This window comes from Lepidochelys olivacea (genome assembly GCF_965140295.1).
Source record: "Lepidochelys olivacea isolate rLepOli2 genome assembly, chromosome: 26".
NCBI lineage: Eukaryota > Metazoa > Chordata > Testudines > Cheloniidae > Lepidochelys > Lepidochelys olivacea.
In genome coordinates, this window is record NC_140436.1 from 5238418 (window position 1) to 5262576 (window position 24159).

Consider the following 24159-nt stretch of genomic DNA (forward strand, 5'->3'; position numbering starts at 1 on the left):
TGTTGGGAAGCAAATGAAGAGGCAGGATGAAATACGTTCATTGTAAATTAATGCCCTCTCACCTCAGAACTGTTGTATTGGGAAAATGTGGTGGAGACCTTCTGATAACATCTGTTGTTTGGATAGATGGAGGCTCAGAGTTAAGAAGGGAAAAACTTGAGACTGAAATCAAGAAAAATGACTGTTTCCCATAAAAATATGGCATGTAGTGCGCACAACCTGAAGCATGAAATTGGAGTGAGTATTTAAAAAAAACACCTGTGTCCATGCATGCTAATAGCCTCTTATGTGTGATTCTTGAAGTACTGCCTATTGTATTTTTTAATGAATGTCTTGCAGGGCCAATCCCCTGGCACTCTCAAACCCTAATAGCTCCTGAATTTTGTTGGTGTATTTCTGTATTCCAAAAGGATGTTGTCTTGGATCAAACACAAAATCATTTGGCTCCGGGACACATTTTGCCCCAAAGGAAACTAGGAGACTAGATGTGTATTTCCTATTTGCTATCTGTATAACTTCATGTTTGCTTGGTAAAAGAATCGCAATTTAGCCCACCGCCCAACTATAATTTTGCTTAAATACTGGTGGTTTTTTTTCTGTCCGTGTTTATAGTCCATGTTTTTACCTTCAGCGTGTCATTGGGCTGTCTGACCGCTCTTGTGAAGGACTTATCCCAGAATAGTCTGAGATCTGCTCAAGAACCAGGGGAAAAATACACAAGCAACTTAAAATAGTGTTACCACCTTTTCTTTTGGAAATCAGATTTTTATTTTACTGTCCAGCCACTGAGCAACAGAATTACTGGATAACTTTGTGGCAAGTGGATCAGAGTGGTATTTTAAATGGAACCCAAGAATTCATGGATTTAGGTACATAACTTGTTGGTGCTGTGATTATCATTATTTCAATGTCAAAATTCTGAAAGTAAAACAAGGGGAAGCTTAAGCTCCAGCTCCTTTTGAGCTTGGGGGACCAAATCACTAGCAATTGGTTAGCTGTTTCCATTCTACCTCTTAGCCTGCTCGGGTGGCTTGTTTTATAGAATGTGCTACTCTCCTGGGAAGAAGGTAAAACACCTTTTGTAAGAGCCAGCTGATCTCAGAGGCACTATATATAAAGGCATGTACTCACTCTATCCTCTGTTCAGATGATTATGTCATGAAACAGTTATCTCGGAAAGGAGAGGGGAGGAAAATGTGTTGGCTGCTTCAAGTTTTTCGCACTCATTAGTAACGTGTTGAGAAGAGAGGAATTTGGTGAAATCCTCTCCCCACCAAAATCAGTGGGAGATTATACCATTGATTTCAATGGGTTCAGAATCTTGCCCGCAGTTCCTAGGTAGGAATACAGTCTATAATTCATCTAAAGATTTCAAAGCACTTTATAGAATTAAGTCTTGCCTCCTCCCTGTGACATTGAGACCCATATTACAGAGGGAAAAAAAGGCATAGTGGAGTGAAATGTAAAGGTCATGCAACGAGTGAGTGTCAGAGCTGAGACTAGGGCTGTGTCTAGTGCTGAAAGTGGCAGTGTAAAACTTTAGTCGTCCAGGGGTGTGAAAAAAGAGAGCTCTTCCCCGGCAATAAAGCGTGCCTACACTGCCCGTGTCACAGCACTACTGCAGCCGCGCTGTAATGTGAGCAGTGTAGACATATCCTAGAACTCAAGAGTCTGAACTCCTAGCCCCCTGTTCTAACAGACTGTGTTGCCTCCAATATCTAACACTAACACAATTAGGGAAGTATTAAAGAACACTGAACCCTCTGTAATACAGCAAATCACTTCCTTTACTGTTCTTGTTGTCCTGTTGCCCTTGGTTTTGGGCAGTGTGTCACTATGAACTGCAGTTGGTCTAATGCTCAGACCAATTATAGCAAAGGACAAAAAAGTCCTGTTTTTACTGGCAGATTTAAGAGGTAAAATGTAGCTTGTTTTGATTCAGCTGTGTGATTCAAGGAGACACTTATAAATCATCTGTGATGCTCTTTGAGACGGAATTGTTTGTGTGACTTAGTTGCCTGCATTTCCTTTTTCAGCTCAATAGAAGGGAATACTTAACCTTAGAGCTTTGAATTTGGCCATGTAAGTTGTGGGCAGGGGCTATTCAATCCTCCAAACGCAGCTTAGCCAGTACAAGTCTATTGCATCTATACAGTTCTCATTGTACCTCAAGCTTGACCTCCAACAGGCTCTCTGCGTTTTCCCCATGCCATCTAACTGTGGCACTGTTAGATTTTTCTATTTGTCTAAATTACATCATGGTTTTGTGCTATGAGGGAAATGATTCCTGAAGAATTGCATAATTGTGACCCAAATCAGACTTAAATAAGATCTTTAGAGGAGCTGCAGCCTAGCAGGGCCATTGCATAAAGTACTAAGTGAATCCAGCAAATGTGGCTGTACAGTGCAACCATAAATATGTGCTCCCTGTACTAGCATTCACTGAAACATGCAAAGTGAACCCATATACTATAATGGTGCCACATAAATGGTTATGGTAGTACCTACTGCATTCTGAGGTTTGGTTGTGTTGAATAGACATTTAGTGTGCAATTACAGGTGCTTGCTGGCTACGTTTTTGTTCGCTAATGCTCACCATGTTCTTATTGCCTACTGGGGTTAAGCGAGCTTGTTATGGAGAAAATATTACTTATAATATTTTGACATTAGGAGTTGGAGTATAGTACAAGGATAACAACTCCACCTGCTGTGTCTGTTGGCTTGCATTATTCTGAGTGCACGTGGTACTCATGGAGGAATTCTGCGTCACTGCACATGTGCAGAATTCATGGCCCCCCACAGACTTCTTTGCTTCCTCACAGAAAAATTACTTCTGGCGGGGAAGCAAAAGGAAGCCACAAGAGTGGTCATGCACCCTTCCCCAGCAGTGCAGGCAGGTCAGTTTGGGTGTCCAGAGCAGCCAGATGTAAATCACTGGCCGGGGGGGGGGCGGTGCTGAGCAGTTGTGAATGCGTGTGAGAGAGAGACTGTCCCTCTTGCTCTCTATTGTGGCATGTTTGGCGTGGAGGAGCAGGACTTTGGGGTGTTTCTGAGGAGGTAGGCATGGGGCAGGCTCTGTCCCCTCAGGCAGAGCAGAATGTAGCAGTCTGCCTGCTTAGTGAATTGTTCTCATTGTTCTTAGTGAATTCCCCCAGGAGTATAAAACAGGTGTAAAAATATTAAGGCTCCTTAACATTGCCAGAGTGGTGTAAAGGAGCCTTACTGTAAAGGGCAGTGTGGCCTTAAAAATACTTATGGTGCTTCAGTGATTAGAACTGGTCTACATTTTTTAACTGAAAAAAAATTCCTATCAAAATGTGTTCCATGAACTGTTTGCTACTCACCTTTCTGGAGATGGTCAGTACTCAATATAAATTGTGAGTTTGAGTCCCCAGCCTCACTTGCTTTTTGGTCGTGTATCATGTAACAAGGAGCGTATGGCTGCATATATTTGTTGACTAATAACTAGAAGTAAAGGATCAATACTAGCTACATTACTATTAGACAGAGGGGAGTTGGGGATTTCCTCCAATGCTCCCCAATCCCATTCTCAATCCATTGTAATGTATTTAAACTACAATACATAAATAATTGAAACCAGTGTGATTATATTGCTTTATTTTGACAAATAAAATATGCATAATTTTAAAATACTGTACACAGAATTTTTAATTTTTGGCGCAAAATTCCCCTAGGAGTGATATGGTGAGAGATCCTCAGATTTGCACGAAGGTAAGTGATAGATAAGAATTAAGTGTACACTAGTTCCTAGAACTTTTGGTGAAAGGTAGTTAGTAACCACCCACTTAAAAAGCATCTCTGCTAAGGTCAAGACTGCACCTTGATATGGAAGCAAACATAATATCTGAAGTCTGTTCTGTGCTCCCTATAACTAATATGGTAATTTTGTGAAATATTGTGGGGCAGTGTTTGTCCCTTCGTTATCAGAACCAGGGCATCAGCTTCACATTTAAATAATCTGTTTCAAAACATGAATCTTTCACATGAATTGACAGTGAACTTGATTTTGGGTGAAGTTGAATATCCTCAAGTCCCATTATCCCCAGTGGGAACTGAAGGTGCCCAGCACTTTGCTGGAGGCGTTCAGTACCTTTCAGGATTGGGCCCAACACAATCTTTTTTTCCTGTGGTAGATTTTGAAAGCCAAAAGCATTTTGGGAAGTAAAGGTAGGGTTCTGAATCTGCTCTTTAAGGCACTCAGACCCTTCACTGTGCTGTGATGGCGTATATAGAATGGGGATAGTGAATGTACCTGTTCAGTTACTTATCTTTTTTTCTAATCCGTTACTACATTCTAGAAAAATGAGTTGATGTCACAGTGTAAAAAGTGGGCTTGAGGACCATTCACATAACAGAACTCACAGATTCCAATCCATTAGCCAAGCACCGCAAAACAGAAAACATGCTTTAGCGGCTAATTGAAAGTTTCAGAATTTTGGAGTGCACTTGCCAGTGACAAGATTGGGGGTCTGTCTGCACTGCAATACAACACCCATGGCTGGCCCAGGTCAGCTGACTTGGACTTGGGGGCTATAAAGTGGCAGCATAGATGCTCGGGCTGGAGCCCAGGTGCTGAGACATCCACAAGGAGGGAAGGCCCCAGAGCTCTAAATCCTTGAGAGCCAGAGCATCTACACTGCAGTTTTATGCCATGTAGCCTAAGCCCTTTGAGCCTGTGTCAGCTGATCTGGGCCAGCTGTGGGTTTTTCATTGCAGTGTAGGCATACCCTGTTAGACACAGTGGGTATCTTGTTGCCTGTCACTGGTCTGGGTTGCATCACATCAACTGCAAACCTGGCTAACTACAGCTGGGCATGGAATGAATTGCACTGCTTCACATCACTTTTTGTATCAGGAATGCAACACTTGTTTTACATCACAGCTTTCTGTTGACACTGTTCCATTTTAATGAGTGTTCTGTTGTGTGCCCGCATAATACTCTGGGTGCAGAGTTCCAGAGAAAAGAAAACTTACCCTGGGTGTGGCATACATCTAAACCCATAGCCACCTTGTAGTGATACAAGCCATAAACCCGTCTTTTCCAAAGCTCAGGGATGGGATGGTATTTACCAGAGGTGATTTTTGCCAGGTAAAATGTTTTTTTTTTTTACTGCCCCAGGATAATCTAGTTAGTCCCACGTTTTAAAAACTTCGTTAATGCACTCCACGTTACATTTAACTTTAGTTACCATATTCAAATTGTGGATGTTATACTAATATATGTAACTATAATACTTGGCATCGGAATGTCTGTTTTGGTTCAATATTTTCTCAAGTAAGTTATACATGTCATGACTCATTTCATTTTTCAATATTATATAAACCAGTGGTTCTTCAACTTTTGTACTGGTAACCCTTTCACATAGCAAGCCTCTGAGTATGACCTCCCCCCCCCCCATAAATTAAAAACAATTGTTTTATATATCTAACACCATTATAAATGCTGGATGCAAAGTGGGGTTTGGGGTGTAGGCTGACAGTTCGTGATCTCCTCCCCCACTCCACCGAGTAATAACCTTGTGACCCCCCCCCGAGGGTTCCTGACCCCCAGTTTGAGAACCTCTGATATAAAAGTCAGACAACATAATATGAAGTTGTAAGCTTTGAAGCACTAAGCAATCGAGATCATGCAGAGTTGCAGACTTCCAGTCCAGGTTCATTTGGCCATGCAGCATTCTGCAGCAGAAGACCAACTTTGATGTAGCAGATGGACCAAGCCTATTCCTCAGTTTTGAATGAAAGTATGTGAAGTTTGAAAAGATTCATTCTGTGCTTGCTGAACTTGCTAGACACTGATGTGATTATTTTTCCCAGTTTTCCTGTTTAAACAGGTACTTACCAGTGCCCTGTCCTAAACTAGTCTTTCCTGCGAAATTGCCAAACCTACCAAAGCCACCCACGTATGGGGTCGTAACTACACCAGTGCCCAACAAATCCATCGTATGAGTGGATAAATTCATAAAAATATCTTATTCAGGAACAAAAATGTATCCTTTTAATAATTTACTGTAGTTATCAGTGGACCACACGCTTTCACTTGTTAGTAAGATCACTATAAAAACAGCAGACACCATTTTCCTATTCGTGAAATGCTGCCACTTCAGAGCCGTCTCTTAATACCTCCATCCTTTTCATCTCTTGCCAGTAAAATGAGTTCTTCATCCGTATACCTTCTACACTGTGCTTTTAGACCTGTGAAGGATTTATTTTTCTCCTGCAGTGGAATTTTCTGCACTTAATGCATGGTTCTCAAATATACCTCTTTACTGGTCTATCCAGTAACCTGTCACTTTGAATTAATAGTTTTGTTTTCTGTGTTCACATTAGGTAGAAGTGAAGTGTTATTTCTGTATCCTCCAAGTGTTTGGCTTAATTTCTTATTTGAAGGCTCTGTGCTTTTGTGTCATTAGCTGAGTGTGTTTATGAACTTGGTGACTGCAGGAGTTATAGTCCAAGGATGTTGTACTTGAGAACACTGCTAAAGCAATATCAGTAGAGGATAATGTTCTAAAGTGCCTCTAGTTAAATCAGTAAGTTAAAGATAGGTTTGCAAGCTTTGCTGAGCTTCTGCAGTTTTATGGATGAAGAGATACAGCAGCCTCATAGAGGCTTTACACTGAGGTACCTCCAGGGTGTTCACTAGTTATGGAACTCAGCACACATCTCGTGTGGATTTTTTTGTTTTGGGTTTTTTTTAAAATCGGGATGAGAGCAGCTCTGCATCCCTAAGGAATCCACATAGTGCATGGCTCGGGCTTGTCAATGCAGAGTGCTTGATTTAATTTTTGGTTTCTTTGTAATGTGTTCCCATTTAGGTAAAATATTACATCTGTAGTGTATTGAATGTCTGGAACATACTGTCAATCACCAATATCAATGGCTGTGAAATGTATAGCAGGGGAAGACCCTGTGCACTTTTGATTGTTGCACCTGCAAGCTGGCTTTTGTTTGCACAGCTAAAGCCCCAAATGTTGAGTCCATAGCTCTTGTTAGTTGAGGGAGAAGTATCCAGGAATTTGAAAGCCAGCTTGTTTCTTCATGGCAGCAAGCGTTACTAGTACTGGTAGTTGACTCATCTTATTTTTCCGTTTCAAACACCAAAGCCCAATGAAATTCCTTATCTTCCACTCCTGTCTGTGTCCCAAACACAGTGGGAGAGTTTACAAAACTGTTTCCCCCTCTTTATAACAAAATGCAAGTCTGTATGGGAAAATGGATCTGTGACTTTAGAAGCAGTTCACTATTATAAGACTTCTGGCGAGGTTTACAAAATACATCTTATTTAGTTAAAAACTAACTGAAGAGTAGGATTTTGGAACTGTGGTATTCTCAAATTAAGCACTCCAGGGATTATTTTGCCAGTTTACCAATCAGAATATTATCTTCCCTAGCTCTTGATTTGTTTGGGGCACTGTGTAAATGTGTAGTTTCAACCCATGTCAATCAAGATAACCCCTTATTTCACAGCTGCTCCTTGTCCTTGCAAGTGTATGGTGATGATTCTGTCCAAGCATATGATGTGTTAACGAATCTATGGTTAAGAGACCTCAAGAAGTGAAGAACTACAATGAGCGTTTGCCATATTTGCCCAATTTTGAGTTCTGAAAACAAAGGTTACACATCATCTTCCAGCCCTGCCACTCAAGGTGTCTAAAAACCAAACTTATTTTCTATAGTGCTTTTCACAGCTAGATGTCTCAGGAATAGATTTCTTTTTAATGGGAAAATCTAAAAAGCATTTCCAACCCCTTTACAAATTTGTGTAGCTAAATATTGGTAGTACCTGTGTAGAAGTAGCCTCTGTGTTTAGGAATGTCTTGTGAGTAGGGCCCTACCAAATTCACAGCCATGAAAAACACATCACGAACCATGAAATCTGGTCTTTTGTGTGCTTTTACCCTGTACTATACAGATTTCACAGGGGAGACCAGCATTTCTCAAATTGGGGGTCCTGACCCAAAAGGGAGTTGCAGGGGGGGTCACCAGGTTATTTTAGGGGGGTCACGATATTGCCACCCTTACTTCTGCGCTGCCCTCAGAGCTGGGCGGCTGGAGAGCGGCAGCTGTTGGTCAGGCGCCCAGCTCTGAAGGCAGCGCCCCCAGCAGCAGCAGCAGCACAGAAGTAAGAGTGGCAATACCATGCCAGGCCATCCATCCTTCTGCGCTGCTGCTGGCTCTGTCTTCAGAGCTGGGCTCCCGGCCAGCAGCTGCTGCTCTCCAGCCACCCTCCAGCCGCCCAGCTCTGAGGGCAGCGCCACCACCAGCAGCACAACTCCCTTTGGGGTCAGGACCCCTAAAATTACAACACCTTGACATTTCACATTTAAATAGCTGAAATCATGAAATTTACTAATTTTAAAATCCTATGACCGTGAAATTGACCAAAATGGACAGTGAATTTGATAGGGCCCTAATCATGAGTAGCCTGGATCTTAGCACCTGATTCACTGAAATAGGGAACATTTACTTGGATTACATAGGATTATATTCCCTGTTTTCATAAAACACTATGGGGTTATTAACTTGTGGTTAAATAGACATCAGAGCCTTGCAAAAAGGAGTTTGATTTGTCCAGATGATGGCATCTTTCATCTGATCACCCTATACTGTTATATCCAGCAAAGCTGTTTCACTCCTGCACGAACAAGTGATGCTCACAATGGCTGCACTGCTTGCCTTGTGACAGTTCAGTTGGAAATGGTGGCTGACCTTCGTCAAATGTAGTGGGCAAGAATACGGAGGAAGTGCTAACTTCTACAGGAATTAATTGGTTAAAATCAATTTTATCGAATAAGGTAATGTCTCACTTTCATGTAAAAGATTTCTTAAAGTGGAGAAAATAACAAGAGACCCTGGACAAACATCATTCTTGTGAAGGAGCTTACTACTGTCTGAACATCTGAGTGCCTTGCAATGAGGTATATTTTTAATATCAATTATTTGGATTGATAATCTAAATCTTAGTTAACTATCTGCAAGAGCCAAGACTTGCTTTATGTAAAACTTTTAGCCAGATTAAGCTCCTAGTCTATATAAGAGCAACTAAGAATTGTGCACCTTTTACATTGTTCTCTTGCTTCATAAGTTTCTGAAACAGAGGATAAGTTGCAAGGGCTTCTTTTCCTCTTATGCATAGAGCCTTGCACGGTTATAAAACTTGTACCCATATAGGGTCTGCAACCCGCAAACATGGTCTGCGGATGTGGATATAAAGCGACTATCCGCAGATTTGCAGGGATCTACTTATGCAGTGGGTCAGGTTACTGCTCCATTAAAGCACTATGATTTGAGTCAAGCTTGCAGAGTCTTTTCTGTGTGTGTTTGGATCTTGCTATTTCTAAGTGTTTCACAAAACTGCAAACCCAGAACACAACAGGCTGAAATACATGTTGTTTCCAGCTGGTCAGACAGAACTGAAAGTCGGTTGATCTGCTCCTTCACAGGAGGGTTTATCTTTATCCATTTCATTCTGTGGGACTAAATGGGCCTTGCCCTGCCTCTTTTTCTTTTTTTCTAATTCATTGTTTGCACTTGCAGTTTGCTACATATGTAAGTGCCACTAGCATAACCATCACATACTCACCGAAGGCGTGCTTTTATATTACTAAACTAGGCACATTATTATCATTCCTCCTTTTAATACCCTGTAACAAACCGTCATCCTTATTTGGGGGGGAGAAGAGCTGAGCCTCAGTGAAATTATGCTGCGATATTTGTTTGCATCTGAGTAGTTTGACTAGTTTCTACTGTTGCATGTCAGCAGTTTCACCTCCTACTTAAACTCTCTCATTCTTGTTCTTTAAATTATAAACTCCCTGGGGCAGGGATTGCCTCTGTTTATGAACAATATAGAGTGTTGAGTACCTTTTTGGTCCTAAAGAAGTAATAAACTTTGGTAGCTCATTTATGGTAGGTGTGGGTGAGGAAGGACAGTTCTTGCAGCATGTCTAAAACTAGATATGTACCTTTTGTAGGTTTTTATGAGTGATCTGCCCTGGAAACACTACACATTTTACCACTTGTGTGCACAGCACAATCCCGTGCTAAATCAGAAATGATGCCACAAAGCATTGTTGGATTCCCAAGTCGGAATTTGCCGCTCTGGGTCAGCAAGTGCTGGGAATTTTGTAACAGGTGCTTCGAGTTGTTCTACAGTACCAGAGTAGGAGTGGCTGTCAATGTTCCTTCCCGACTCTGAACTCTAGGGTACAGATGTGGACACCTGTATGAAAGACCCCCTAAGCTTATTCTTACCAGCTTAAGTTAAACGCTGCCACCACCAAAGTGTCTAACGATAATAACAGGGGAGGTGCCCACTTGGAAATGTTTCCCCCCCCCGCCCCAAAATATGCCCCCAAGCACTACACCTTCTTTCCTGGGGAAGGCTTGATAAAAATCCTCACCAATTTGCGTAGGTGAACACAGACCTAAACCCTTGTATCTTAAGAACAATGAAAAAGCAATCAGGTTCTTAAAAGATAATTTTAATTAAAAGTAAAAGAATCACCTCTGTAAAATCAGGATGGTAAATACCTTACGGGGTAATCAGATTCAAAACAGAGAGAATCCCTCTAGGCAAAACCTTAAGTTACAAAAAGACACAAAAACAGGAATATACATTCCATTCAGCACAACTTATTTTATCAGCCATTTAAACAAAACAGAATCTAACGCATATCTAACTAGATTGCTTACTAACTTTTTACAGGAGTTCTGACCTGCATTCCTGCTCTGGTCCCGGCAAAAGCATCACACAGACAGAGAGAACCCTTGTTTCTCTCTTCTTCTCCCCCCCAGGCCCCAGCTTTGAAAGTATCTTGTCTCCTCATTGGTCATTTTGGTCAGGTGCCAGCAAGGTTATCTTAGCTTCTTAACCCTTTACAAGTGAAAGGGTTTTTCCTCTGGCCAGGAGGGATTTTAAAGGTATTTACCCTTCCCTTTATATTTATGACAGTGGCATTGCTAGACTCTAAAAGAAATCCCATCCAGCCTACCTTGGTTAGAAGAATGTTTGCTGTAGGGGAGAAAATGAGGAATTTTTATTGATTCCCTGAAAGACGCAAGGAGATCGCTATGGATACTATTGCAGTAAATAATTGTGATGTGCTAGAAGTTCATAAATAGTAGGGCTGTCAAGCGATTTAAAAAAATCACGATTAATTGTGCTCTTAATAATAGAATATCATTTATTTAAATATTTTTGGATGTTTTCTTCATTTTCAAATATATTGATTTCAATTGCAACACAATACAAAGTATATAGTGCTCACTATATTTTTTATTACAAATATTTTCACAGTAAACAAAAGAAATAGTATTTTTCAACTCATCTAATACAAGTACTGTAGTGCAATCTCTTTATCATGAAAGTTGAGCTTACAAATGTAGGCTCTAAAGTTTTACATTGTTTTATTTTTGAATGCAGTTTTTTTGGTACATAATTCTACAAGTCCATTCAATCCTTCAGCCAGTTGCTCAGACAAACAAATTTTGTTACAATTTGCAGGAGATAATGTTTCCCGCTTCTTGTTGACAATGTCACCTGACAGTGAGAACAGGAGTTCGCATGGCACTGTTGTATCCGGCCTCACAAGATATTTACGTGCCAGATGCGCTGAAGATTCATATGTCCCTTCATGCTTCAGCCACCATTCCAGAGGTGCCAAATGCAGCATACATTTCCTCAATTATCTGAAACAGGAACTATCAGCATGGCTAAGTCAGACTCCATTGAACTAAACTTGCTTAAAGCTTATTGCAGCCCTTGTATGCAAAGAGTGTTTCTTAAGCAACCATGTAATATAGGATCAATTCCACAGCCATTTCCTGAAGCCTCCTTTTTCAGTAGCTGTTTTCTTGGGGTTATTTATCATTTGAAGATCACGCACTCTTTGTTTATATTTGATGTGTGGAAAACACTGGTGACAATTTTGCTTTGTGCTTTCTGTCTTAACTTTTTTCAGTCTCCTGTTTATGCTTCATCACTCTGTGAGCTCCACAGATATTCATTCTCACTGGGAAGGCACTGAGGCTAAGACTTTAAACTGTGGGCGCCAGAGTTAGGCCTCCAAGTCAGTGGCTGGTATTTCAAAAGTGCTGAGAACCAGCGGCTCCCACTGAAGTCAACAGAGGCTGCTGGATACTCAGAATATTTGAAGATCAGACTTTGGTGCCTAACTTTAGACCCCTAAATAGTGTGGTGGGGAGTATTAATCTTGGCCTAAAACTTTTGGCTTTTCATCAGTACTGAGGCAATTCTCACTGAGCCTATGTCAGCAACTTCATTTAAATAAAAAAAAAAAGACGAATTCCCCCCCTCCACCTCCCATCATACTGTACAGAAATGGATGACCTGGGAGGGAAAAAAACCTGGAAACTGTATCGACGTAAAATTTGCTTAGGGCTAAAACTATGCAGTTGTAAGCAGATGCCTTTTCCTAACCGTTCTCAAGCAAAGTTCACACACTATAGGATCAAAAGCTCATTCCCTTCCTTGGAGTTTGGCATATTAACAAAGAAAGAAAGAAACCAATAACAAGGAGTCTGGTGGCACTTTAAAGACTACCATATTTATTTGGGCATAAGCTTTCATGGCTAAAAAACCCACTTGTTCAGATGCACACAAAGTTCATCAAAGGTTTGGTCTTCAAAGGTTTGGTGTTTCCTACCACAGGAATGTTCAGCCCACTCTCTAGATCTCCTGTAGAACTCCTCCCTTAATCTTGTTAAGATAATGAGCCCCCTGCCTCAGTCAGTCAGCAGTATCCCCTTAGCTGTTTCCCAACAAGATCCCCACCTGCTAACAGGATGGGGTGTTTCAAAACTCTAAGGGCCTCACTACACTTACATTTTATAGCGTTCTAACTTGCTGGCTCAGGGGGGTGAAAAATCACCCCCCTGAGCACAGCAAGTCAGAGCACTTTAAAGCGCTCATGTAAACAGGCTCTGAGCACTGGGAGCCATGCTTGGAGCTAATCCCCTCGTGGAGGTGGATTACCAGGAGTGCTGGGAGAGTTCTCTTGCGACCACACTCGCACTTCCAAGCACTGCCGTGGGAGCAGTCCCGTAACAGTGCTTTGAAGTTTCCAGTGTAGCCATGCCCTATGAGCATGTTACAGTGATCTTGGCCCAAGAGAAAACTTCCGTATCCATTTTCAGGGAGGGAAATGTATCTGCTCATTTGTTTCTCAAGTTTGTTGGTTTCATGTGTTTTTCTTCCTCAGTAAGAAGAGTTATACGACAGATGGCATGATGTCTTTGAATCAAGAAATTTGCTATTTCAGACAGTGCCATGGTGTGTTGCACTTGTGTAATACCTTTCATCAGAGGATCTCAAAGCATTTTGCGGCCCTGATGGGGGACCCTGGCAGTTAAAATTCAACACTTAAATTTTATTTAGCTTAATGGGAGCACAGGAGGGTAGAGGAAAAAATGTTCTTTTATCTTTGCATATTTTTAAGGTTTTTAGGTGTACAAACAGACTTGTTAAAATTGTATGACTTGTACAGAATCCCACCTGGCTTCTGTTTATATCAGGGTGATGAGCTAATAAGGAATAGATACCGTCAAATGGGGGATGGGGCTATAGTCAACTTTCTTTACAGCTGTTTCTGCTCTGAGTCTATTCTTCTTTAGATGTAGGTCAGGACTGAGGAGTGTGAATAGCTACTGACTCAACACAGTATTGTTAAATTTCACTTATGAGTCTTAGAATAATCAGTTTCACCCCACATTTAGAAAATACCATCCATGCAACATGGAAATTCTTCAGCATGCATCCAGTGTGTTCAATAAAATGTTTTATACAATAAATTGTAATCCTGACCATTTGTATGCGGCAAATGTAATAGGAAGACTAGGGGAGAAAAACTTAAAAGATCATTTTCTAGAAAATGGAAATGCTTAAGAATTTAATCGGAGAAACTGAGCGTGCAGAATCGTTAGCATGTGATAGCGGTTTGCTTTTTCATCTAGTATCCTATGTTGTCATGAGGTGTGGTTCTATGAAAAATGCACTCCTAGATCAGAGATGTTTAAACATGAGGTTATAGCAAATACTCCATCTAAGAAATTACTGACGTTTGAGGCTGTCTTATGGCCTTACTTAACACAGTATGAAATACAAGAGAAATTTGACATTTTACCACTTTTACATAGGATACTTTAGGCATCTAAGTAGAGTGTTTACAACAGAGTATTTTACACTAATGTATTAGGATTTTAATATTAACATGCTGGGAGTGCTAAATAACTTTGGGAACAATCCTGCATTGGCAGGAGAGAGAGTTGATGACCTTCTCACTACTTTGAATGACTCAATTTCTCTCTTCTTTGTGTCCAAATTGGCAGCCTAAGTTGCTGTGACACTGTTGCAAAGTGGTGTGTTGCTGAGTAGAAGTGTCATCTAGTGGCAAGAACAGAACATCAGCAGCCAGGACTGCTGGATGCTCTTCCGTTTGACACTGTTAGTTAACTGTTCTGCTTCTGTTACCATACATGTTAATTGGATAGTTTCCGATCTCAAGTGTGTTTAGTGTTTATAAAGAGCATTTCTTGAATGAAAGGTGTCGTTTGTAACTTTTTGGCATCCTCTCTTTTGGGTCCCCTTCACTTTGGTGCCTTCCACTCATTTTAGTTCTGTTTGTGTTTAACTTTTAGAACTCAACTAGCATTTGAATACTTTGCTGTCTCACGCTTTAGCCCTTATCTAATATATACAGGGTTCCTGCTCTACATAATTGCTATACTACATGGTATTTTTATCTTGGTAAAAACAGTAGATCTTGCCTAGTCTCTGAAGTTTAAATAATCCCCACCTATTTTTTGCTCCTAACAGCAGATCATGTGACATCCAGAAAAGTAGTCACTGCTAGAGGAAAGCTAGTCTAATTTTTCTCTTAGTCTCTGCTGGAGGAGGGGAGAAGAAACTCCAGTATTCAGTCACTGCAATTTTGGAAGAGTATGCTGAAGGCTTAGCTTTGCAAACTTGGAATATAGCATCAGTACAGTTGAAGTGTTCTGCGTATTAATGGAATAGGTGATCTCGTTAAGGCATGCAACGAGAGAAATATCCATCAGTGAGGATCTCTCTAAAATAGCACCTAAAAGATTTTTATCAGAGAAAGTCATCTGATTGGATTACAGTTTGTACTGTAAATGTTTTCTGGCTGCTGAGCACATTCAATTAAAAACTATTGCCATTCATGGACTGAATCTGACACATACAAGGAAATCCCAAGTTCAGCCATCCACTCCATCCTTCAGTTGCCCTGTTGTGCTCCAGTGTTTCTATATATGTGCCTTAAAAGATTCCCTTACAAGATGTCCCTTCTGCACCTGGATACTTTGGGCAAGCTAAGGGAGTGTCGGGCTAATTTTAACGTGAGGCATGTCTACATGGGGACACTCAAAGTTAAGATGAATTAACTAAAGATGTGAAGCTAATGTGCACTAAACCCCCATGTGGAGGTTGTCATTTGGAAGTAGAGTGACCTTAGTCTGGTTTAGTTTAATACAATTTAACCGATGTGCATTAAATTGACAGTTAAATCACTTTGCACAGACACACTCAGGAAAGTTAGACAAGCCCTGCGACTTAATGGCAGTGTCTTCTAATGTCGTATACTGTATATGATGATAAACCTCGACAGTAACATTGTGACTCAAAATTAAAATAAAGCTCTCCAGAGGAATGGGCAGGAATTCTTTCAATGTTGTTTGAATCTGGTGCTTGTGAAAGTAGTGAATTGATGATGCTCCTAAGATCATAGGCATAGGAAAGTCAAGCACATGCTTACATGCTTTTCTGAATGGGGGCCATTGGGAATAGAGGCTGTGCAAGCTTCCCATCCCCCACACAACTTTCTCATGCACCTCCTGTTTCTCCTGAGTAGATTGCTAATTCCTCTGCATTGTTCCAAATTGCACTCTGAATTTATAGATAATGCACCTATTGCCCTTCAGAGGCTAAAACAACTTCACATTGTGGCTTATGCTACAGTTCGAACCTAGGCTTCCAAAGTGGAAAGGAAGGTTTGTGTGTTTAAATGGCATGACAGTGTGTTAACTTTCATCCCCAAAGAGGACAGTTTTTTGCGGACTCTTTTGGGGTTGGATAGTGGTAATAATTCTGCCTGTTGATTGAGTTTTAAATTAATCAAATCTTCATCTTTCTTTGCTATGTTCACCTCTGCTTTACGTTTGTTATACATCACAACACATGCTCAGGAATTGTAGAGTGATTATGGGTGTGTCTCCACTAAAACTGGAAGGTGCAATTCCCAGTTCACTTAGACATAATCACACAAGCTCGATCTATGGCTAGTGTGCTAGCTCTGAAGTGTAGCTACCCTGAATATAGTCCTAGGGTCTCAGACGGGATCATACTCAGGCAGCTAGCCCCTTACACCATACAGCAACCGTTCTGTTTTTAGTGCACTACCTGGATCAGAGCAAAGGCAGGTGTGTCTGCTTGAGCTGGAACTCAGACCTTCCATCTCCATTGTAGACCTACCCAAAATCTTTTCCCTCTCGGCTCCAGCTGGCCTACATTTCTACCTGCTAAGCAGTGAACAATCACTAAAAACAGGAATTTCAGTACTGCTGCCTGCAAGGTTGGTGCTAGTAATAGCTAGTCAGGCTAAACAAAACAGCTTATTCTTTAATTAAAGGGACATCGGCAGCCCAACATGAAACTTTCCTCAAAAGTTCAAGATCATGAAGGTCCTGATTCCTTATCTTCTTCTTTTTTGTTGCTGAGAAACTTTTTAAAGAATGAAAACAGATGGAATAACCATGATTTTTCTCAACCACTCATGTATGTTTGTTTCGGTTCTGAAGCAGTTAACTAACAAACTTTATTCTGAGTGCTAGGCTAACACTGACCGAGTTTTGTGTACAAACAAGGATGATTTGTCATAAGTGGAAAATGGTGTTAAACAAAAGGAGCCAAGTTTATTTCAACAAAGTTCAGAACGCTGGAGGAGAAGAATCAATATTTGCCAGAAGGCAGAGAGGCCATTTATTAGGAGGGAAATGTTATATCCAGGCCTCTAACAAAATATTAAAGAATGGACAGTAGTGTATACAGTTGGTTGTCAATCCTTTTTTTTTTTAAGTGTATCCTTTTGTTTTTAATTTTGGAAATAGAATGTTAGGTCAATGTTTAATAGTTCATATACAGGATCATATTCAGATTGTGTACATTGTCATAGCTCTATTGAAGCCAATGGAGCTATGCTGACTTCAGGCGCTGGGAATTGGGTTCAATGTCGTTGTGTATTAAGATCTTGCAGAAAACCTAAGACACGAAAATGAGTTAAACCTCACTAGGGACATAAAAGGCAATAAGAAGATGTTCTTTAAATACATTAGGAGCCAGAGAAAGATGAAGTAAAGTGTAGGTCCTCTACTTAGCGGCAAAGGAGAGCTAATAACTGGTGACATCAAGAACGTTGAGGTGTTTAATGCCTATTTTGCTTCAGCCTTTGCTAAAAAGGTTAATGGTGATTAGATGCTCAACACAGTTAATATTAACAACTCGGGAAGGAACGCAAGCCAAAATAGGGAAAGAACCACTTAAAGAATACTTACATAAGTTAGATGTATTCAAATCAGCAGGGCCTGATGAAATTCATCCTCAGGTATTTGAGAGCAGGCTAAATCTAATTCAGAACCGTTAGCAATTATCATTGAGAACTCTTGGAGGTCGGTTGAGGTCCCAGAGACTGAAGAAGGGCAAACATACTACCTAACTTTAAAAAGGGGAACAAAGAGGACCTGGGAATTATAGACCAGTCAGCCTAACTTGGATACCTGGAAAAATACTGGAACAAATTTATTAAACAATCGATTTGTAAGCACCTGGCGGATACTAGGGTTAAAAGGAATAGTTAGCATGGCTTTGTCAAGAACAAATCATGCCAAACCAACCTAATTTTCTTCTTTGACAGGGAAGTAGTAGATCTATCACATCTTGATTTTTAGTAAGGCTTTTGGCATAGTCCCACATGATGATGATATAAGCAAAGTAGGGAAATGTAGTCTAGATGAAATTATTATAAGATGGGTTCAGAACTGGTTGAAAGACCCTACTCAGAGTAGTTATCAATGGCTCGCTGTCAAACAGGGAGGATGTATCTAGAGGGACCTGCAGGGGTCAATCCTGGATCCAGCACTAGTTGATATTTTCATTAATGACTTGGGTCATGGAGTAGAGCATATAAAGTTTATAGAGCTTATAAAATTTGCAGATGATGCCAAGATGGGTGGCGTTGCAAGCACTTTGGAGGACAGGATTCAAATTCAAAACAACCTTGAGAAACTGGAGAATTGGTCTGAAATCACAAAGATGAAATTCAATAGACAAGTGCAAAGTACTTCATTTAGGAAGGAAAAATCAAATGCACAACTACAGAATGGGGAATAATTGGCTTACGTGGTAGTACTGCTGAATAAGATCTAAGGTTTATAGTGGATCACAAATTGAATGAGTAGGCAATATGATGCAGCTGCGAAAAAAGCAAATATCATCATTCTGGGATGTATTAACAGGAGAGTTGTATGTAAGACACAGCAATTGTCCCTCTCTACTTGGCACTGGAGAGGCCTCAGCTGGACTAATGTATCTAATTCTGGGCACTGCATTTCAGGAAAGATGTGGACAAATTGGAGAGTCTAGAGGAGAATAAGAAAAATGATAGAAGGTTTAGAAAACCTGACCTAGGAGGAAAGATTTAGGGGAAGGAGGGGGCATGTTTAATCTTGAGAAACTAAGACTGACAAGGGACCAAGTAGCAGTCTTCAAATATGTTAAGGACTGTTATAAAGAGGACTGAGATCAATTGTTCTCTGTCTTCTAAAGGTAGGACAAGAAGTAATGGGCTTAATCTGCAGCAAGGGGGAGATTTGAGGTTAGATATTAGGAAAAACTTCCTTAACTATAAGGATAGCTTAAGCTCTGGAATAGGCTTTCAAGGGAGGTTGTAGAATCCCCATCAGTTGAGGTTTTTCGAACACAGGTTGGACAAACACCTGTCAGGGATAGTCCCTTTAGAATGTCTTGTTGATGCCACTTTCTAACACTGTGGATTCAGAGAAGGATGCCTTGCATTTTAGGCCAAAGAGGAATCCATGGTTAAATGTCCTCTGACTTCCTTATTTTTAATTTAGTTACATCTTTAATCTGTTCTGCTTTCAGACTTCGTAAATAAGGGAGGAAAATGTGATATCAGCACAGAAATGTCTCAAATCTGAGGGATTAAAATTGTTTATGGAGCTGAAGAGTAAATACTAACTTTAAATTCTAACTTGAGCCTTGTTTGAGGAGCTCAAGCCTTGGGGTTTTCAGATTTTGTTTTATTTTTATGAATGTATCCCAGACTGATAAAGCAGTTTTCTGTATAAACTATTAGTTGGTAAAAAGTTTACAGATAGTTGTCTGTCTAAAACTCACTAGTGGCTAATATGCTACAGGCTCTAGTGTAAGAGGTCTCTGGCCAGAACTTCACAACCAACCCCAACATTGTGTGCTGCTTTTCCTGCTCTCCGGGCAGTTTGCCTGAATTATAGAGGGTTGTTACTGGTAGTGATTTCCTAATGGCTTATTAGTCGACCATTTCAACAAAAGAACATCAAAAATTTCTCTTATGACAGTTGTATGGCAGTGCTCTATTTGTGCAAGAGAACATGTCTACCTGTACCCTGTTGTGATGGCTATACTGTGATAGCTAATGGTGTCTCAGCAATCATTTGGCTAACATTTAATTTTGCATTGCAATCTATTCTCTCCAAAACATGTGAGGTGAGTGCTCATTTTCCAAATGAGTAAACTAAGGCACGAAGATTGAGGTTCACTTACGATTCACCACTGAAAACATAGAATGCAGCACAAGGGCTGTTGAGAGAGTCCATTTATTCATGTAATTACTTTACCAGTGTGAGGGCATAAATATCCATCCGTGAAACTCGTCTTAAATTAGTCAATAAGATTTTCATCGAAGAGAATGATCTCATTGGCGTACTGCCTTCTGTGGATGTTTTCTTGGTGTTTAAGCGGATTAACAATAAAACTACTATTCAGGCATTGCTTCTAACTGACAAATGCAAGGAAATGCCAAATAAAAGCATCCCCTTCATCCTTCACTTTCCCTATTCTGCAGTGGTTATTTTGGTGCACATTAATGTATAATATCTAATCCAATACCTGGATATGTTGAAGTAAGTTACAGGTGATCTACGAAGCAGAAAAAAATTGGTTGCTTTATGATGTGTATATACAATAGGCTATCTCTTCAAAATCTGGGGGGAAGCAAGGTTTTGGGGCTGCCTAGACACGAGGCAAGCTGCGCTTTAGATCCCTTTTAGATCCTCTCCAGTGCACCCCTTTGACAGATTTCACTATCTTCACCTCTCTCTCTGGGTGGAACCCTGAAGTCCTCCCATTCCTAGACTGGGTCTCTGAGCTGCAGTCCCGTGTTTACCAACTTTACATCAGGTCCATCCAGCACCTGTTTGGCACTTGTAAGCCCTTTCCCTCTGGGAGCCTGGGACTAGCAACCGATTAAAGTGACTCTCACGGCTTCTTCAAAGACAAGTATGTATTTACCCAAGGATACACAGCAGAGAGATGGGTTAAAGCAAAGACTTATGCATGTATTTCCTCTTACCTAAACCTTAATCTTTCCTTCCAAGCTTTGGTAAGCTCTATTCACCCGTTACTTCCATCTCTAGCTGAGGATAGTCAGTTTGCTTGCTGCAGTTTCTCTGTCAGCACCCCACCCCCAGGCAGCTACTGACAATCAGTATCTGCATCCTTTTTTCAGGTTGTCTTTTTAACTGTAGTCTCTTTTTCCATCTTACACTTTCAGCATTGGTAACCGGTAACTCTGCCTGTCGTCTGGAAAATAGCATCTTCCCACTTACTGGCCCAGCCATTGTTGTCTTAACTCCCTTGTAGTTGTTTACCATTGGTGTCTTATTTCATTATTTAGGTTCCTGCTTTGTTCTGCCTAACTGCCTCCTTTGACTTAGATGAGTGTAGAGAGACAGGCAAAAATCAGCAGTAAACTGAGGTACGTAGGGGATTCTTAATAAATTACTGAGCCATCTCCCTCATTCTCCACAGGGTGTTTTTGTTTAGTGTTTTAGAAACTCTTATCCTGTCTTGGCTGGAAGACTATGATGTTTGCAGAGCTGATGCAAATGATGGCACAAAAGGCAAGACTGAAAATTGAACTGTTGAGGGAAATGATTTTTAATGAGGTTAAAACTCTTTGGTGGATTGTATATGGTAACACCTATTTTAACTTCATTGACTTAGTAACACACTGAATAAAGGAAGCCTGTGTTTAAAGACTGAACATCTGTTCCCCTAAAATTAAGATATTAATTCAAAAAATAAACCTCTTTTCTTACTCCCACTGGGCCTCCAACAAAACTAGGGAAGACCAGACTCTCTATTCCTGATGCTTCTAAATTTGAAAGAACATGTAACTTTCAGATCTGCCTCATTCATCATAAAAAAAACAAACACAAAAGCACTCACCAAGAGTGTAATTCTGTCTCCATGGAAGTCGCTGGCAAAACTCTTACTGATTTTAATGGGGCTAGAATTTCACCCCAGATTTTTACATCCTTGGCAAGAGTCCCATTTAAGGATAAGTGGCTGCCTAATGACTTTCATTCCATTTAAATGAGACCTTTCACTTAACAGTAATGTTTTCTAATGTATGCTTTCTGTGGTGATGGACCCCTAAACAACGTTACCATGACTTAGAAATAAATAAAACCACATTTGGAATTTGCCGTTGCAGGGACCTAAAGAATTGGTGCAGCTCCATCTCTTCTGTTCTCTGCCTATGGCACATGATAGTTTAGTCTTCTAAGGGCTGCAATACTTTGGTCTAATTGCAGTGGTTGGGTTTCGTGGGATGGGGAGGTGAGGGTGGCCTGTCCTCTAAAGGAGGTCAGACTAGGTATAGTGTACATGAACCCTGACTAACTTGGTGCTTGTGAAAGAGGCCTATTGAGAGTGCTCTCAAAGGCAAGGCACAGTATGAACAGGAGCTTTTCAAGCTCTCCCCATACAGCTCTAGTGAGGCACTGTAATGTTACCCTGCAGCACCTGCGGCTACTTCATTGCTAGATTTCTCGTGAGCCAAGATTTCTGATTCTTCTGCATTGTTCCAAAGTGCGCTGTGGATTTAGTGATATGAGACTAAAATGATCTAACTCATTACACTTGTAACTTTCACCACTACCTGAACCCAGGCTTCCAAAGTGGGAAGGAGGACGTGTGTGTTAATCCCCAGTGTAATATCCTTTAATGTTTGCCCCCAGAAAGGAGAGGTTATTACTGGCCTACTTTGGTTTGAACATCAGTGGTATGAGTGTCCTGCCTAAAGTCCTGCACCGCAGTAAGCTAGTTTAGCTATTATACTTCAGTGCTGTGGACATTATTTATAAAGCAATTCTTGGAAATAAGTGAACATCTTCCAGAATGACACATTCCCAATGAGCCTTCGATTGCTTAATTGGTACATTATTTTTTCCATTGGGATATACCAGTTGGATTGTACTGTAATAAAGCTGACTTCATTGCCACTTACCTTATCTTTTATTGCAATGTGTTCTCACTTAGCTCAGCAGTCCTCATTTTAAACTCTGTGCCAATATATCCTTGGCTTCTCATTTGGTGAGATGCTAGGATTTGTGATTCTCTTGTTCAGTAGACCCTTGGGCAGAAAGAACTGTGTCTGGAGTTAAACCTCTTGAATTGATAGGTTTGGGTATGAGGTTAAAAAGAGCTACTTAAAACTTGAAAACCAAGTAGATTTCAAAATACTTTCTGGGATTTGATTAGTGGAAATTTTCCTCTTGATTATTTGAGACAATGTGAAACTGATCTCTGAGGCCCCATGAGAGTGTGCCTGTGAAGGGAGCCAGCGTTCTCCTACCAGATCAGAGCAGCCTCAAATCTTAATCTTGATCTGAGACATGGGAGTGAGGTAAGCAATTTTTACAGCAGACATAGCATTGCACATGCCCGTGTGTTTGAGAGCACAGTGGCAGCTTTTGTTTCAAGGAAACTAAACTTAGACCGTTAAATGAAACTACAACCTTTTGCTCAACAGGTAATGAACAGTGTTCTTGTTTTGTGTTTTTGTTTTTTAAACAAAAGGTCATCACTTACAAATACAAACTGAAATCAGTGTAGATAGGGCTAATGTATATTAGACAAGTTACACCAATAGAATTAAATGGATTTAAAATTAATTTTAACTCCACCAATGCAAACCTCTATAGATGCACTTAAATCAGTTTAAACCTTCCTTAAGGTAAATCATTATAAATTGGTAAATGTAGTGAATTAAGCTAAATCAATTTAAGTGAGGCTTAAACCAGTTTAAGTACTTGAATGTTAGGGGTATGCATTGATTTTTTTTTTTTTAATTCATTTAGTCACACCAGTGCAACTTTTCTAAAGTAGACCAGCTCATAGACTTAAATTCTCAAGAAAGAAGCTGATCTGAGACAAAATCCTCCAACAAACAAGTTTGTCCCCACCTTTGCATTACATTGCAGGGTAACCGCAATAAACGTAGGGGTGGAAGAGAAATTAGATTCTCCAGAAATTTGAAATAATAATATAAATAGTCAGTGACCACCTTCACAGGGAAACTGTCTTGAAATATACATCCCATATGAGCTCTAGATAGCTTTTACTTCAATTAAAATAGTCTAAGAATTGATCAAAATAATCTCCTCTGGAACCAGAGATAAAATCAAACTCATAACACCCCATTTCACCCACAAATGTCAGCTGTTGTCATGTCTTTCGTTCCACAGAAACCTGAGTAAATGGATGGGACTTGCACAGATGTAATCCATTTTGGATTATGGGATGGAGGGAGGAGGAATAAATTCTGAAATTTGAGTAATTGATGGCCTTTCATAGAGACTATCTTACTGGCAACTGTTTCTTAAATAGAGGAGGGGGTAGTCCAGTTGAAGTGAGCTGTAGCTCACAAAAGCTTATGCTCAAATAAATTTGTTAGTCTCTAAGGTGCCACAAGTACTCCTTTTCTTTCTGCTGACCTCAGTCTGTGTCAGTATTGAATGGGAAGGGAGGGTCTCTCC

At 40.4% G+C, this 24159-nt stretch overlaps 1 protein-coding gene across 3 annotated transcripts in view; it reads left to right on the forward strand.

Annotated features, from left to right (window-relative positions):
• XPO7 (exportin 7) overlaps positions 1 to 24159 on the forward strand; it is a 77458-nt gene that overhangs the window by 4887 nt on the left and 48412 nt on the right. For 2 of the 3 annotated variants that reach the window (XM_084615004.1, XM_084615005.1), the window contains exon 1: positions 184 to 237. The exons of the other annotated variant lie outside the window; for it this stretch is intronic. In XM_084615004.1, coding sequence (XP_084471130.1) covers positions 199 to 237 — 39 coding nt within the window. In that variant the 5' untranslated portion in view covers positions 184 to 198. Of the gene's footprint in view, positions 1 to 183; positions 238 to 24159 lie in introns of those variants that run through there. 3 annotated transcript variants of the gene reach the window in all.